The sequence below is a fragment of the Bombus pascuorum genome, chromosome 2, assembly GCF_905332965.1.
Source record: "Bombus pascuorum chromosome 2, iyBomPasc1.1, whole genome shotgun sequence".
In the NCBI taxonomy this organism is placed as follows: Eukaryota; Metazoa; Arthropoda; class Insecta; order Hymenoptera; family Apidae; genus Bombus; species Bombus pascuorum.
The window spans coordinates 2,185,596-2,202,646 of NC_083489.1; the positions used below are offsets into that span (position 1 = coordinate 2,185,596).

The following is a 17,051-nucleotide window of genomic DNA, read 5'->3' on the forward strand; positions in this document are numbered from 1 at the left end:
CTTGCCAACCCTCGTTTAGGGATCATAATCCCAGATGGATTAACAATACCAAAAATGTACCACATAACGTGGAATTGTTTCTGTAAGAAAGTAATAAATCAATAAATATACAAATATTCTATTATTACGTATTTTTCAAAGACCAGTCACTTTCACTGGTTTTGGTAAAAATAGCTTCGTCGTAACTATCGATGGTTCTAGTGTTGAATACCAGTTTTATTCACACTATTGTTGTATTTTGTAATTTTTAAGTGTATGATATATCTTGAAACAATTTCCAGGATGCAATCCTCCTTTTCTAGGACACTTATCGATTTGAACATGAAAGACTGCCGAGTGGGACTGATAAAACTGAAGTGCAAAGGATTAAAGGTATCATAAATGAAAATTTCGCTATTTTTAACGTGACAAAACGAAATCATGTGGATCGAGATAGAAGAAGAGACGGGAACGACGATCCTGCTGCTAATTGATTTCTATTTTATTTCACGTTATAGTACCACGTCAGAATAATTTACGTATAATTTTCAATAAGAATTGATTGTAAACTATTTCCAAATAAAAAAAAAAAAAAATTGATTTCTACTGAATCGTGACGGAAATTTCGTTGAATTACTCTAATCCGATAGGAACTGCAGGTTCCTCGCCTATTCCCTAAAGAGGAGCGAGTCCGAACGATATTTACGCGCGTGGACGACGAGGCTTGAATTTTGTCGACCACGCGAAAAAGGACAAAGAGAGAGGAAGAGAGAGGCTTTTTATCTACGACAAAGCGGTACGCGCGACCCACACACGATACCGCTTAAGCTACCTACGTTACACAAATATAAAAATTGTTCGCACGAACGCGACAAGGAGCGTATGCCAATTCATAGGCTGCGCACATGCTGGCTTATAAGGTCTGCTTTAACCCCGCACGTTCTTCCAATTTTGTTATTTCAATCTTGTTTTTGTGTCTCGATAAACGAAAAGAACGGGAAGAATATCGAGAAATTGCTGTGGCCACAATATTTTTTGTATCTTTTTAATCTTTCCTTTCGAATAGCAAAATGAATTTTAGTGCTTTAAAACAATTTTCGATGTAAGATTTTTAACCTAACGAGATATCACGCGTACCAATAACGATCCTTTTTTCGTATTTTTCTCCAACTCTGGGGATTTTTTAACGACAGAGAATACTGAATATCCAAAAGGGTTAAGAATATCGAGAATGTTGTTATTTCTATATTCAGAGGTAGGATCACAATATTATTATTATTTTATTATTTTATTATTTTATTATTACTATTATTTTATTCTTTGGATAAATCTATCACACCGTTCTGAGCTGAAAAACCATTATAGCACGTTCTTACATGGACTAGGGATAAAAACAAAAGAACATGTTACACTTATCGATTAAATCTATCGATTGTATCTAGAACTATTTTCTAGTTACTATTTAGCGTAACTAGCGCATCTACATATGAATGGCGAGCACGAACTCACGTTGTCATTTTCAACAGAGAATATTCTATTTTAAGAGCGTAGAGTCAGAATTGGAACGAGAAGTAAATAATAATAATTATTAATAACATTCGCTTCGACTTGTTGCCAAACATTTGAACAAACTTGTGATATCTTTTTAACGTTAGAAAGATAGATCTTTAATATTCCATTGGATGGAGGGTGACCGAAAGAATTCTTAGGTTTAAGAATTCATGAAACAATTTGCTTGATTGAACGTTAGAGACAACATTTTTGTGACTCTGTGCTGTATAAACTGTACGGATCGAGGAACGAAATAAGATTTCATCTATGAATTTCTCTTCCTTTTATTTTTATTGGTGAACGTATCAAAGATTTGTAAGATTGTACAACGTAGCAGGGACATTCATAAGTATCATAGATATTCAGATCTTTTTTAAGTTTACAACTCCATGCTAGACTCAACAAATATCTAAAATCTTTCAAAAATAAAGAAAATAGGCTTAAATCTAAAGTATCATTAAAAAATATGAGGAAATATATTTCTATTTACCTACTGAAGAATATATGTTTACCTATTGTACTCCAAAAATTATTATAATATGGTCGACAATTAATCCTCTGTACCGTTACAGTGAAACTATTTGAAATAAAAAAATTTTATTCGAAAAGAAGAAAGTTATGATTTATCGCTATACGATATAATAAAAACTTCTATAAAAAAAAGAGTATCTCAAAATGTCAGCCACAATGCAAACGGAAAATTAGGTAACGCTATATGGAAATATTAGCAAACAATTGCGATTGTACAATTGCAGTTTTACAAGATACGGCAAACAGTACGTTGCTGTGGGATGAAAGATAAAACCAAGGTTCGTTCAGTTAGGCTAGTTTAGCTAAGCAGAAGTTCTTTCACTCTGGTCGCTGTCCTTCGAAGACAGTCAATACCGATAGATCGAGTGTCTTGATCATTGTGCGCAAGACGTGTGAATGCACTTTGTATTACATGCAAAAATAAATACAGCTTCGCTCTTAACTGTATTTTCATGATAATCAAGCATATTTCATGCCGTTTATGTAAAATCCTTAATATTGCATTATTTGAATTGAATTATTAGGTTAGAAATGAATTCATTATAAATGAATTCTGTGGTTGACACAGAAGCCACTTTTTCGGTTACGAATAAAGATCGTTACGTAAGATAGAATCGGATTTGACGATTATTTCTTTCCGTTAAACTATTACAAATCACTATAAATTATCTAATCAAAGCATTATGTGTTATTACGTGCCCATATTTGTGGATAAATATATATAATAATATACTACATGCATATAAGCACTATAATACATGTATAACTATATCTATAATAAAGTTATTGTAGAATAGAATATATGATTTTAAGTTGATATAACATAGTAAATATATATATATATAGTTAACATAAACTAATTATGACTATTTATATATAAATGTACATATATAACTTGCGTCAACTATATAGTTACGTTACATTAACTCAAAACTATAGAAACGTGTTAACGTTACATTGAGACACTGTATAGTCTATTCGTATAATTATTTTTAACTTTACGTCAGTTTAATTCGTATTACTAACTGTAACTCGTATAACAATTACTATAAACAAAATTTTATTTCACATCTAACACGTAAAGTTATCATAGAGTATCATAAAAAAATAATTAAATTGACATATCGAGATGAAGCTTTACTCACGATTTCACTGCAAAACGCGAAATTCGTCCTCGCTGTTCGATATCCGATGTTGCGAGAAAATAACGAAGGAAAAGATTCAAAACTTCCATGACAGATACATACAGAAATGATTGTCAGTAACTACGACATGGCTGACTTGTCGTCAGCTGACAGATAAACGATTACAAGATTTCCGACGCGATTCGATATTTGTCATAATCTAAGATATCTATCCTATCGTAGCTAATTTCATTCTACAGAATCTCCTACAAGAATCTATTCTTATATCACAAAAAGATCTGAAATTGTATCATTGATAACGCATTACGTGTACTTTTAGGTTCTGCGTCGAGTGGCGTTACAAGGTAAACAAAGAAAGCGGCGTTCGATTCAGCGAAATTTACCACTCGTACCAATTGAACATTTCGCAAATTACGAAAGTCGATTCATAAAAATTCACTGGCTCGCAGAGCATTTACATATTAATACATAATACCGTGTGTATCGCGATATCCTCTCTTCTTTCTCTCTCGTTTACATTCTCCGCTACGAGTCAGTTTAATCTTCTCTCTGTAAATTCGATTGCGAGATACAAGAAAGAAATCGAAGTCCACCAATGGGAGCCGGTGCGTATACAAAGCAGCTATCTATTTCTAACAAGTTGCGAAGGGGGCGCGGTCATAAATCTCATGTAAAATGAGGGGAAAAAAGTGCAAGTACGTGCAAGCTACTGCAGGAATGCAGAGAGAAAGAGAGAAAGAGGAGAGAGAGATGATGAGAAAGAGTTGTCGTATGAGGCTTTTGTGTATACGGGCGTGTGTATATACTTACATATGTATGTATACGAAGGGCCGCTCTCTGCGTGCACCGCCAATCAAATCTAGAGTCACTGCACTTTTTTCCTTCGTAGCCTTTTCTTTCTCTGCTCTTTGTTCACATTACCGCGCGCGTACTGCTAATTGAAGATTTCGATTGCAGCTTGATCGTTCACCATATCACGCCAATTTCTCACTATGTATTCACATTATACATACTCGTTTTACTTGACGAACGTCGCGCGATTCACTGTCTACATTGGCATCTTGCGCTCGCTTTGACTGGCCTCCTTCGACTGCGCGTCGAACACCGTACTACGATCGCGACCGAATACGGAGTGTGGAGTGAAATTCTCGATCACAGGAGTGGAGGCACTGGAAAATCCTCTTAGCTCATCCTGTGTGGTACATGATTTTCGCCGTCAGGTATCACTAGTCTCACGCATAGCTAGCACCATCTTAAGGTTTCGAACAAAATGAAATTATAGCGTTGTTTTGGTAACTAAACTGGTCGTGTTGCTTTTCGAGGTCGGTGTAAATAATAAATACGTTGACTGTTGCACTTAATTACCAGTGAATGTAATTACGTTCTAACGTATATTCTATCAAATACATATGTTGATACATATATTCTGTCGATAATGTTGAAAGTTTGAAACTAATCCAAACATTAACAAGAATTTAGACAGAAATTGTCAATATGAAATGCTGAACCTATAAATCGAACTTATAATTTCAAGTGAAAATGCCGAAAGTAGTTTCAAGAAGTATAATATGTTCCGATACAAAAGATCAAGAAGAATATAGCGAAGAGAAACCGTTACATATTTATTATTGCTTATGTGGGCAGATGACATTGATTTTAGGTTACGTTCACTTTGCTTATTAAATACATTATTCTTTATTTTGTTAAAAATCACAAGTACATAATAGATATTTTTACATATCTTTACAGATTGTGCAATAGAAAAATTGCCTTTGAGAAAAAGGGATGGTGCGCGAGTTATCGATGGAAGTAAACATGCTCACAAGATGACTTGCGAGCAAGATGAAATTGTATATTTAAAACGTTCTGAAGGAATTGAAAAACAATATCGACAAAAATGTAAAAAGTATGGCATAGTTCGTTTTACTTTCAAACATATTTTTCATTATCTCTTTTTATCAAAAACTTAGGAACAATTTTGAAAATTAAAGAGTTAAATCACTGATATTTACATTATATGTTATTTTTATAAATTACGATGTTAATTTTAATATATGTATGTATCTCTACAGATGTGGTCTTTTTCTCTATTATAAACATGACCAAGCAACAAATGTTGTATTTATTGTAAAAGGTGCAGTAATCAAAAGTTCTGGTGAAGGTCCAATGACGGATATATATAATCAGGTAGCCATTGAAAAACCAAAGAAAATAATGGTAACAAAACACACAAAGAATATGGGAAAATTCAGTTCTGTTACTGTTTCTACAATTGATGAAGAAGAAGATGAAATTGAGGCAGTAAGTTACAGATTTTCTTACTATACATCTTACTATACGTATAAATTGTTCTGCTAGAAAAAGACTATCGTTGTTATTGCAAAAAATTACTATTTAGGTAAAAATGTTTCTAAATTTCACTAAATAAATTGGAAGAAATTATGAAATGCTATAAAGAATGATTATGTTAGATTCTAATAGTGTGCAGAACGAAAATATACAATGCTATGCTATAAATCTAATATTCAAGGATAAAAAATTTATTAAAAATTCTACATATAAATTTGTACTCTTCTTTCGTAAAAAACAGTTTATATTCAAAACATATATTTTATATTTGCAGAGAGAAGTTGCTGATTCATATGCTAATAATGCACGAATAATAGAAAAACAATTAGAAAGGAAAGGAATGAATAAACGGAAAGCTATGCCACCCCCTGAAGCAGACCCGAAAAGAACGAGACCACGGGGAACATTGTTAGATGTGTAAAATCTATTTATATTATTGTCATGTATATTTAAAGTTAAATATAAATATGTATAAAAAAAGTCAGAGTAGAATGTGGGAGAGATTGTATAAAAATTTTAATGTCTTATTTTTACTATTATACTAAATTTTATAAAAAATAATGATTCAAATAATTAAACGATTCTTTAACATTATATCGAGTTATTTATTAACATTACATAAAAGTAAATATTTAAAATATATAAATGACTAGATATAAATATTGCATAGAAATGTACATTGCAAAATAGAGATATAAATTTAATAAATAAATACAATAACTACATATAATTCATTAATAAGGATCGTTGGAGGATAAACGGAGTTCTACTTACAATAAGAATTAGTTGGTACGATGGCAACATTAAATGGTAAGAAAGAATTACTTTACATATATACTGCAACTAGTCAAATTAGTAAATAATTCTACAAAACAATTTTGGATAATATGGCTCTTTAATGTGGAAGAAAGAAAGGTCTATCTAAATATATTGTATAACTGGCCATGATACATCTACATTCTATGAATATGCAGTGTGTAATACTATGACATATTAATGCGTACATTGGTTGAAAATCGGGTGGGACATTTAAGCTAGCTGCATTTATGATCGAAAGTGATATTGATTACCAATATTCTCTAGTTGCGTAATATTTTAATTGAATTTGAAAGACAATTCTCTAGAACTCATATTTCCACACTGTCAGAGATCAAGATAATTGAAAAAACGAAATATAATAATTTTTTAACTTGCATATTCCTAGTGCCATATTTCATTTTACAGTTACCTTCAACATTACAACAAAATCATAGCACTTTTCTATATACCTAATAAATGCATTTTAAATATATTTCCTTTGATAATTAATGTCAACTGCAACTTGCTTTAAATTAAAATTATATATAACTCTATTTTTTTTTTTACACATAATACGATTTCGCGGTTGGAGTTATCACGTTTGCGATTAAAGACGATAGTTTTATATGTATAATCATTAAACTATGGGCGCTATGTACGTATAAAAACTTACATAGCAACCAATTCATAAATTTAAGTGTTAATTTGAGAAGATTTAATATCTGCCTTCTTAAGGATCGTAGGTTCATCTTTTAAAAACGTTCCCGATCTAGAACCTACAGTTGGTTGTTTTGGAACTTCCCCATTATGGCACTTATTTTTAACTTTCTCATCAGAAGAGGTCTTTGTAGTAGTTGTTCTTTTATTAGTGATCGTAGGCTTATTTATCTTACTAGTGCCACATGATTTAGGGGAAGATCTTTTGCTAGGGCTCTCGGAACTTTGTTGAGTCGGCACTCCTTCCTTTTTCTCTCTCATTATATTAGGATGATTAACTGTCGATTGTGTAATCGATCGCATGGTTACCGTTTTACACGATACGTTATTTAATGACTTACTTGGAATATCTGGAGTTTTTGCAGCGTCTAGAAGATTTCTTCGTAGATGGTAAGCACTAATAGCAGCTGCCCGGCTTCTACTAGCTGCGGTCGAACTCTCTAATGATCTTCGTGGTCTTCTTGTTGTTGTAAGCAGATTTTTTTGCTGCATCGGTGGTGAGCTTTTCTTCGCTGTTTTATCATAAGATTGTGCTTTATTTATTGTTTTCCCTAAAGTCGGTGAAAGTTTATTCGATGTGTTTGATTTGGGCGTTGTTGTTATTTCAGTCATAAGACTATCCGTGGACATCGAAGTGTCCATTTTAGTAGCCTTCTTCTTTACAGTTGTTGGCTTGTTCTTCGATTCTGCTAAAGAATCTACAGATAAGCCTATCTCCGTATTCTTTTGTTTAAAAGACGGAGATTCTGGACGCGTAATACCGCAACTTTTACTGATCGAATCATTTTTCGTATTAGTTCTGCTGGCGTTCGACTCTGTTAAACTATCAGAAGAAAGTGCCTTTACATCTTTCTTTATAGGTAACTTTATCTTAGCTAATGGTTTTTTGTCGGTAGCCCGTTTCATTGCCGGACTAGATGTGCGAGATGAATCTGAAGATGAAATCATTATTTTTCGTCGTTGCTGTACCATGACCTTTTCTTGATGTACTGGTTGCGTAGTTTCTTTTGGGACTGATTTGTTCCGAGGTTCCAAATATCTCGATTTTACCTAAAAGTTAATGTATGAATGATTTTGGAAAACATGAAATTTTTACAATTTTCTTAATCTGTTTACAAAATTATGTTTGAAATAAATTTTTTACCGTGGTAGTATTCAAGTGATAGAAAATTACCTCTAATTTGTTAGGCCATGATTTTGGCCGACTATTTGTTGTATCTGTAGTGGTTTGTTTATCATTTTGCATTTTACGTTCCAATGGATCGCTTTTTGGTTTATTAAAAACTTTCTTCGGCTGTTGTTGTTGCTGTTGTTGAGCTACTGCCATTTGTTTTAGAGTTTTATGATTATGTTCAGATATAGCCATCTTCACACGCTTCAAATCCAAACTTCTGTTAGTAATAGTTGAGCGGCTCGATGCTGGTCTAGGTTCCTGTAAGGATAAATACATTAAAAAAAAGAAAACATCTTTAACAGTAAAAGGCGTTTAATTATAATTTGTATTATGTACTTTGATAAAGTTAGAGTGCCTTGACTGACGTTTTGATGTTTCGTGAGGTAAAATTACAAGACAAGCTAATTCTTGAATTCTGCGCCGAAGCTCCAAGTCCATCTTTAACCATGTAGTAGTTCTAGCGGCTCGCGCCGCATCTCTAACCAAGCATTTCTCTACTCGACTTTGAATTTTTTTCAAAAAATCAACAAACAAAGGTCCCCACTTAATTTTGTCTTGAACCTCATCTTGTTGTGCTGAAGTTAACATTTTATTCAATTTTGAATAACTTTTACATGCTTGTTCAGGAGGTAAACGTTCGGCAGCTGCTAAGAAATTATCCTCCAGTCGACTGATATTCCATGTTAACTCTCGGCCAAGAGATTGGAAGTTTTCGTTTCCCAGAACTCCTGAGAAATTATCCGACAGGAATTTCACTGAAGTTTCCAGCAAGTTTGAAACCATTCTAAACACTGGTTCAGCCCAACGAACATTTGGCAAAGTTGCGAGTAGTTTATCACAATCCATCATAGTTTGAAGCACGTTATCCGTGGACTGTTATTTACGATAAATACAGAAAAGACAATTATTTAGATTTCAGGATAAATTACATGTCAAATAATTGATATAATACATACCATATGTACAATATGTTGATGATAACATTTTGCCATAAGTTCTTTCGGAAGCGTAGCAAATGCTTTACATGGCCATATCCGTACGAAATGTCTCGTAACCCAACGAAGAGATTTTCGATATACTTCATCGAGGCCATAAGCTGCTGCCAGAGGCATACATTCTAATACTCCAACAGCACATATTTGACAAGGCTGTAAATTAATATGAATGATCAACAAACAATTGCTAGTCGGGAACTTTATTATGAAAGCAGACCTTATAAGCTTACCTTATGAAATAGATGGCAATATTTAACTTTAAGCGTATATCCAATAATTTCTTTAAGACCTTCCAAGCATAACATATCAGCTAACGTAGCTAATTCAACAATACTTATGGAATCTGGTATATTGCTTTCTCCGCTGTATATGTGGCACAATGCAAAATGTACCGCATCGTAAGAATATCCTTGCAGAGAAATAACATTTCCTGCATTTTCGATCCACCCACCACTAAGGATCGCCGCAAAATATTGACATCGAGAACTCAATATACATTTGTGAGCTCTTATACGACGTCCAGCTACGTCAATTGTGACATCTGGATTGATTTCTTCTAAGAACATTCTTAATAAATCTTCTCCCAATCTATTGTATGGTCTACTTCCTGCCAAACTAGACGTTTCAGTTTCTTCTGTACTTCCTTCTAAAAATGAAGTAACAATTAATACTTCAACAGTTCGTAATCATTTTGATTGCACCTATGTTTTAATATAATAAATTACATACCAGCACCAGAACGACCCATGCTACTCTGCATACTGCTCAGATCAGATTCTGATATAATTCCTTCTCCATCATACTCCCCTGTTAAGTCCTCAAGCGGAGATTTCTGTTTAGATGGAAGGGAAGTACTCATGATTGAAGTAAATTTTCTAGGAAGTGGTCTAACGGATCCGTTAGTTCTAGACATTACTAATTTACTTTCGATCCAGGAAGTTTCTGGTATACTGTTGCACATACGATAGGTACTTCTATCTTCTTTTACAGTCAACATGTCCGTAGAATGAGAAACCACGGGTGTTTTATCCAAATCAGACAATCGAACGAAGTTGGAAGTTGTTGTTTTCGTACTGTGTGCTGTAGTCCTGTCATTTTTTTTTGATGTTATGTTATGATTATCATATTCTGTCTCTGGCTTCACATAATCTGAACTTTTCAATTCGCTTTCAATCTTTTTGATCGTTTCATTTAAAGACTTATGCGTTTCTGATATTTTACTACCTACAGCAGGAACTACTTGTGGTCGATTTATGTTTGGCACTTCTCCGTTCAATAGTTCTGATAATTCATAGTCGTGATTATCACTATCAGGGGATGGACCACTACCGCTACTAATATCAAATGTTTCACTTTTGCGTGTTTGTCCCTCAGTACTCTCTGTACATGTTTTATCCCAAGCCGATGTTTCCGAATATTCATCCTCGTATGTCTTAGCATCGGTAGCATTAAGATTTTCTGTGATTCTTTCTGTTTTTAATTCCGTGTACTCATGTTCTTTCACACTAACTCGAAGTTCTTCGTTGATCACTTCAACGTGAGAGTTCGGAGGTGTGTCTCTCACATCAAACTCAAAAACATCTTCTGAAGATGTGTCCATATTACTTGGACCGTTAGTACCTTCTTGAAGAAGTTTAGAATTTTTCTGGGTAACAGATTCTTGTTTTGCTGTGTCACTTAAAGAGTGACTCGAAGAACTGGGCTTTGCTCGTAACTTCTTTAAGTCTCCTCGATCTACGGACAGACTGTGTGCGCGTTTGTGTTCTTTTCTAAACATTAGTTCTTTCGCAACATGCCCATTGTTGTTAACGCCTTGCGTTTTATCAACATTCCAGGAATGTCGTTTAAACGCCGGTCGTGATGAGGACAAAGTTCTCCTTCTAACCACAGGAGAATCAGATTCTATATACATGAAGACGCTCGGTTTCGCTTTTTCTCTGACACATTTCTGTTCACTCGATGATTGATCTTCTCTCGTCGTGATACTATTTTCGCTAGAATTAGTATCATCCAACTTTGTTTCTATCTGTTTGTCAGAGAATGCGGAAAAGCTTCTCCTATGTGAAGGTGGTACAATATTTTCTCTGTTCTTTGGTGGATCGCTTAAATCAATGAACATGGGAAAAATGTTCTTCTTGTTGCCGCTTTCATTAAACTTTTCAGGTTTGACAGTAGGTTCTTCTACTTCTATTTTCTTATTTTTTGGTGCGTTACCTGTACCAGATATATCAACGTAAAATTCACAATAAGACTTACTACATCCATTCTGTTCTTTCTTATCTGTTGAATAACTTTGCTGCTGTGAAATAGGTTTGCGATCCATATCTTTCAAATTAACGAAAAATCCTAAGCTGCCATGCTTTTCGTGACCACTTGTCTTCTTTAACGGTTTCTTTATGCATTCTGAATTTGAAAAACTTTGAGACATTCCTGCATGAGAATTGTTCAATAGTTTGGATTCATTTTTGTTACAGTCACTCATATCAACCACCCATGCAGTCATAGACGAAGACATTCTCGTGGGTCTCATCTTCACCTCGGGTTCGTTCATGATAACGGAACCACCAGAAACGATCGGTGTCGATTCTGTTTTTCGGCGCACAGTGGGGCTATCAGTAGGCTTAGAATAGTCCGAAGTGCTAACTCCACCGGAAATAATAGGCATAGTTTCGTCACACTTGGTCTTTTTTATTGTATCTGTTCTGCTATCTTTTTCGAGAATGCAACTTAATGTAACAGGTAAACTGCTACTACAATTGCTTGAATCGTTATCCAGTTCTGCATGATAATCCATAACTACTTCATCACTAGCACTTTTGGTTACCGGATAAATTACGTTAGTTTTACTTTGCAAAGAATTACTATTTTCTGATGGTGTCTGATTACTTTCATATTTTCCATTATCTCGTGGAAGATATGGTATTGTATGATACTGACCACTAGTTGGAATTTGAACATCAATTGGAAACTTATTTAATACGTTGCTTATCGGAATTGAAGGTTCGTCCGGTGGATTAAAACATGAATCGCCATCAACACGATGACCTGAATATTGAGGTATAGCATTCTGGAATACGAGATTACCTTGTCGTCGTTCATATTCCTGCCGTAGCACTGAAAGTTTTTCGTCGTTCGAGTCCAGCTCAAACGTATTCCTTCTAATAAGCGAAGGTCGTCGTGTATCATCCGTTTTATTTGTGTTTTTATCGTTCGTTTCTTCGATTGTTTCTTTTTTAGCCACTATTATCGCATTTGCGTTATCGTTATCGTTACTTATTCGTGTTACGACGTGTCGATCGTTATTTATATTTTTATTATTGTCGGGACAAGGAGAAGGATGCGCGCTTTCACCACTGTCCGCCTCCTTAATTTCTACGGCTAAGGATTCTTTATTTGTTTCAACGTTAATTTTATCTTCTGACGCAGAATCAGTTCTTCTTATTCTTCGCGTGTCCGTAAGTGGTTCTAGATATTCTGTAAGTTTCAACTCTTTTTCAAACTCGGCTATTCGTTCGTGTCCAGTTTGCAAATTAGTTGTTTTAAGAGGTGTGAACTTGTAATATTGCTCGTCGGCGAGATCGTTAGATGTACTTGCAATATATTTAGAAGAATAAGAAACATATGGATGTGATTTTTCATTGTATTTAGTTTTTACTACATTGGAAGTTGGAACTTCTATTTCATCATTGAGGGTTGATGCATCAATAAAGTAATAATTACTTGTATTACAGGAACTTTTTTGGTTGCGTGTATCGTGTGATACTTCGTGATTTGCATTTTCTGATGGAACATTTTCAGCTTGTGAATAACTAGAATGACACATTTTCTCGTCTTCCGATTTTTCCGTAGGTTCTTCCTTCACGCAACTCTGTTCTACATTGGTATTTGGAGAAGACGCATTACCAACATTAATAAATTCAAACGATTCATTTTCATCACTTCCACAGTCTGACTCGTAAAATGGATCGCTAAGTACTTGGTTTTCATATTGAAAAATTTCATCAGTATTTGACTTCGCTTTTTGAGCATTATCTGTAGATGAACTGGACGAATCTAATTGTGGTTGTTCTGCATCGAAAGAACAACTTGTTGCACTATTATCATTTGAACCACATTCCATTAATCCTGATTCTACCAGATTTTTTATATGGCTGTTATAATTGTTAGTCAAATTATAGCGTTCATTTTTTGAAACTACTTTTTGATCTTTGTTGTGTACGCGTCTACTGGCACGTATCTTATCCAAATCATCATTCCCAGAAGCATATTCTGTGACTTGTAGTTCCTCAAAATCAGTACTCGAATTTTCAGATGTAGTATTTTCGTGTGGACTTACAGAACCTGTTTCTAATCCAGAATCAGCCATATCGGATACAGTGGGACTTATATCCACAGTAGCATATTCTCTTACATTTCTTATACTTTCAATGCTTTTTGAATGACAGTCTGGTGTTGTGCAATCCACATATCTTTGACATAAAGATAAATATTTATAAATATAATTACATATATAATAAATAAATAAATAAATAAATAAATAAATAAATAAATAAATAAATATATATATATATATATATATATGCTTTTATCATTATTCAAATATAATTATTAAAAATAGTAGCTTCTATTTTATATTAAAGTAAAAAATACATATACATATATATATATATATATATATATATATATATAACATTAAAACTTTTAAATACTACAATTATAAATTGTAACCTTTTATTGATGTCTAAAACTTTATTATCAGACGATGCATTCACAAGATTTGAGGTATAAGTACGCAAAATATGTTCTACCAATAATCGTTCTTCTTTCGAAAAGTTTGAATTGCTGTATAAAAGCCTGAAAATGTATAAAGTAATATTAACAAATATACAATACACATGGAAAGAGAGAAAGACATATCTAATATACATTGTTCTATCGTGTGCATTCTATGACATTTATTTCGAAAGTGAGAAATTGAGTGTTACATGCTGGTTGTTATAACATATACCATTAAATAGTGTAATGTATGTTTTACTGTACAGGTAGAGTAGTATTTAAAGACACTAGATGTGTATAGAAATAAAAACACAAGAAAATAAAGAGAATAACTCATTGTACAAATTTTATAGCATTATTAATAATGATTATCTATAACTTTTTAAATCATTGATTAAAGGAAACTTCTATTCAACTGCAGTATTACGAGATTACATCTAGATAACAATATATATAAAACACAATTTCTTGATGGTTGAAACAACATATGACGTTTTATTAAAGAAATATTTTTAATACATAATTTACACAAAATGCATGCAAATAAACATTTTGTAATTTATATAAAAGAATACATGGAACTTCGAAAATGTTAATTCAGGAAAACTTGCATTTGTTTGAGTGATACAAAAAACATCTTAATTATTTCACATATTTAAAAATCTTAATGAATGTAATTTTCACAAATGTTCCTGAATTAAACAAGAGTCCATATTGTAGGTATAGCCTGCAATATGTAAATAATAAATATATAGTTCTCATAGATACTGCTTCTATATAAGTGATTAGAGATATGGCAGTACCTCACAAAGCCTTCTATATGATGAAAAATTTCCACTTTATCAATGATGCAATCAATATGATTGTTAATGTATATAAAATAAGGCTTGAGAACCTTGTAAAAGTGTGGAGCTCTTGTTTTAACAATACATTGGTTTATTCGTATTATATTATGTCCATGTACTATGTTAAGATCACAATACAAAGAGTCCGTAAATATGCTACAATAAAACACTCTATTCAGTTTATGTACTTATGAGCTTATATTTTGTACATATAAATTGCTTTATACAAATACATTCCCTTTGGTTACAATTCAATAATAAATTATACAGACAATTTTTATACAGATGCAACAAATATGATATAACAAAATAAAGCTTGCTAAAAGTAATTTCTAAATTAGAATTTTCAAATGTTCCATAATTTTGTACAATTTACTAGTTGTTTCAATACTCGATATTATACATATCAATTACACAAATTAAAGTATATAGCACAAAGTAATTCACTGAAACTGCTCAATTATACCATGCAAGGGCTTTTATGAAGATATTTATATTTGTTATCTCATGTATTATATGAAAACACTAACAAATAATATTAGCATTATTTTAAGTTAATTATTCGTTAAATTATTTTTTGACTTATATAATAATCTGTGAATTAAATAGGAAACTATTCATTTACCTCAAAATATTATCTTGCAGATCATTAAGACTTTTTGCAACAATTCGGCTCTTTTCTATATGTTGATGTTTTTTAAATGTTTCACTGGAAGGAGGTTCAGGCTTGACAGAAGCATAAAGTTGATGGCAACATAGCCATTGATGTATTCTGTCTAAATTTCCACTTTGACTGTTGTTGCCCCTGCCTCCAGCCATGGGACATGTTTAATCTTTCATACTTGTTCACCTTTAATCCATTAATGTTTTATGTAAAAAAGGTCAAACAAAGAAGCAAAGTAAATATAAGCAGATATTATTTGAAGTAGAAGTTATATGTAAGAAAAAAATATTACATTAATATATCATATTTAATTTTTTTATAGATTATGCTTTCTGTGTACAAAAATTTATTGTTTCTGTGTAATTTTTGTTATGATATTTGACATTTTTTCAAATAATAAAATTCAAAGTAAACAGGATAAACGAAGTCTGCAAACAAAAAGGACATTAAATACTCTTCCCTTAATGTATGTATTGCTGACAAAGTACACAACAATTTCAAGGTCAATACGATGGATACTCTTTGCATAGCAATTACTAATCCTTTTATGGTATCTTCAATATTTAAATACTGGTTCTATTTCGTTACATATGCTGTATATGATACTTTAAAATTTATTGCGTATTCGATAATAAATTATTATATAACTTTCTGTCGGAAATATCTTTAAAACTGTGTCTATAACATTTAGTAAAACATGTATCTCATAGTTAATTCTGTTTAACCTTAAATTTAATATGTAATCACATATGGGTTGGTGAATGAAATATTTCGCTAAATATTTGAAACGCGAACCTAGTACCTGAAATAAAATTAAAATGTGAAAGCCAAAAATAAACGTGTAATCCTAGTACAGTTCAAAAGTAGGAATCCAAACATTCAACTGAAAAAAATTACATTAGGAAGTGGAATGCCGCATAATCGATTAATTAATGAGAACACATATAACAATTGATAAGATAAAATAGAAAACGTGTCATTGAGAAATGATATGTTTTAAATTTTTGTAAAACATTGATCGAACACACCTTGTTAACTGTCATTTAGCGCATCTTCGTATGTACCCTAAGTACGACTTACTTTTAGATATTAAGAGTAACATACACTTGGTTGGCAAATATGTTTGTATGCAACATATGTATTTAAAGAAACTTCGAATTATATGAAAATGTTTTAAATCAAGTGTCTTTTAAACTTGAAGTATTATATCAAATATGTATTCTAGACAAGACTTTCTCAATAATTTATTGATCGTACTTTGTACATACATATGTACGTACCTCGCATTATTTCGGTTCTCGAACACCGGTCAGGATATATCATGATTACGCGATATTACGAGTCGTAATCTTCTCGCCCATTTTGTCCGACGCGTCCGCTGCGAAATTCGGCGGAGATCAACGATGCGATACTAACAAACGTTCGATTGTTTGTTGTTCAAAAGGCATAAATATGCGACGACCGTTCTTACTACGAAAGCGTGAAACTATCTGCCGCTAGTTCCGCCAGGTGGCGCGCGGATCGAGA

The 17,051-nt window shown here is 32.7% G+C and overlaps 3 protein-coding genes across 6 annotated transcripts in view; 1 reads left to right on the forward strand and 2 right to left on the reverse strand.

The window, feature by feature from the left end:
• Positions 1 to 4,375, reverse strand: part of LOC132916255 (F-actin-monooxygenase Mical) — a 116,197-nt gene extending 111,822 nt beyond the window's left edge. The window contains exon 1 of the mRNA XM_060976091.1: positions 4,017 to 4,375. The gene's annotated coding sequence lies outside the window, so the exon portion shown is untranslated. The remainder of the gene's footprint in view (positions 1 to 4,016) is intronic.
• A 225-nt stretch (positions 4,376 to 4,600) lies between these two features.
• On the forward strand, positions 4,601 to 6,039 carry LOC132916268 (STING ER exit protein). Its single transcript, XM_060976122.1, has 4 exons — positions 4,601 to 4,866; positions 4,956 to 5,112; positions 5,279 to 5,507; positions 5,830 to 6,039. Exons 1-4 carry the CDS (start codon positions 4,746 to 4,748, stop codon positions 5,974 to 5,976), a joined length of 654 nt encoding a protein of 217 aa, XP_060832105.1. The 5' UTR covers positions 4,601 to 4,745; the 3' UTR covers positions 5,977 to 6,039.
• A 97-nt stretch (positions 6,040 to 6,136) lies between these two features.
• On the reverse strand, positions 6,137 to 17,035 carry LOC132916257 (uncharacterized). Of its 4 annotated transcripts, none has more exons than XM_060976097.1 (10): positions 16,805 to 17,035; positions 15,486 to 15,710; positions 14,819 to 15,016; positions 13,968 to 14,093; positions 9,969 to 13,708; positions 9,470 to 9,882; positions 9,201 to 9,392; positions 8,581 to 9,117; positions 8,245 to 8,502; positions 6,137 to 8,120 (listed from the first exon to the last, which is right to left on the reverse strand). In XM_060976097.1, the coding sequence occupies exons 2-10, from the start codon at positions 15,677 to 15,679 to the stop codon at positions 7,047 to 7,049; spliced, it is 6,732 nt and encodes a 2,243-aa protein (XP_060832080.1). In that variant the 5' UTR covers positions 15,680 to 15,710; positions 16,805 to 17,035; the 3' UTR covers positions 6,137 to 7,046. The 4 variants fall into 4 exon arrangements, with proteins under 4 accessions (XP_060832080.1, XP_060832078.1, XP_060832079.1 ...); XM_060976095.1 differs by having other exon boundaries at positions 9,470 to 9,885; XM_060976096.1 differs by lacking the exon at positions 16,805 to 17,035 and adding an exon at positions 16,553 to 16,784 and having other exon boundaries at positions 9,470 to 9,885.
• Positions 17,036 to 17,051: the final 16 nt, after the last annotated feature.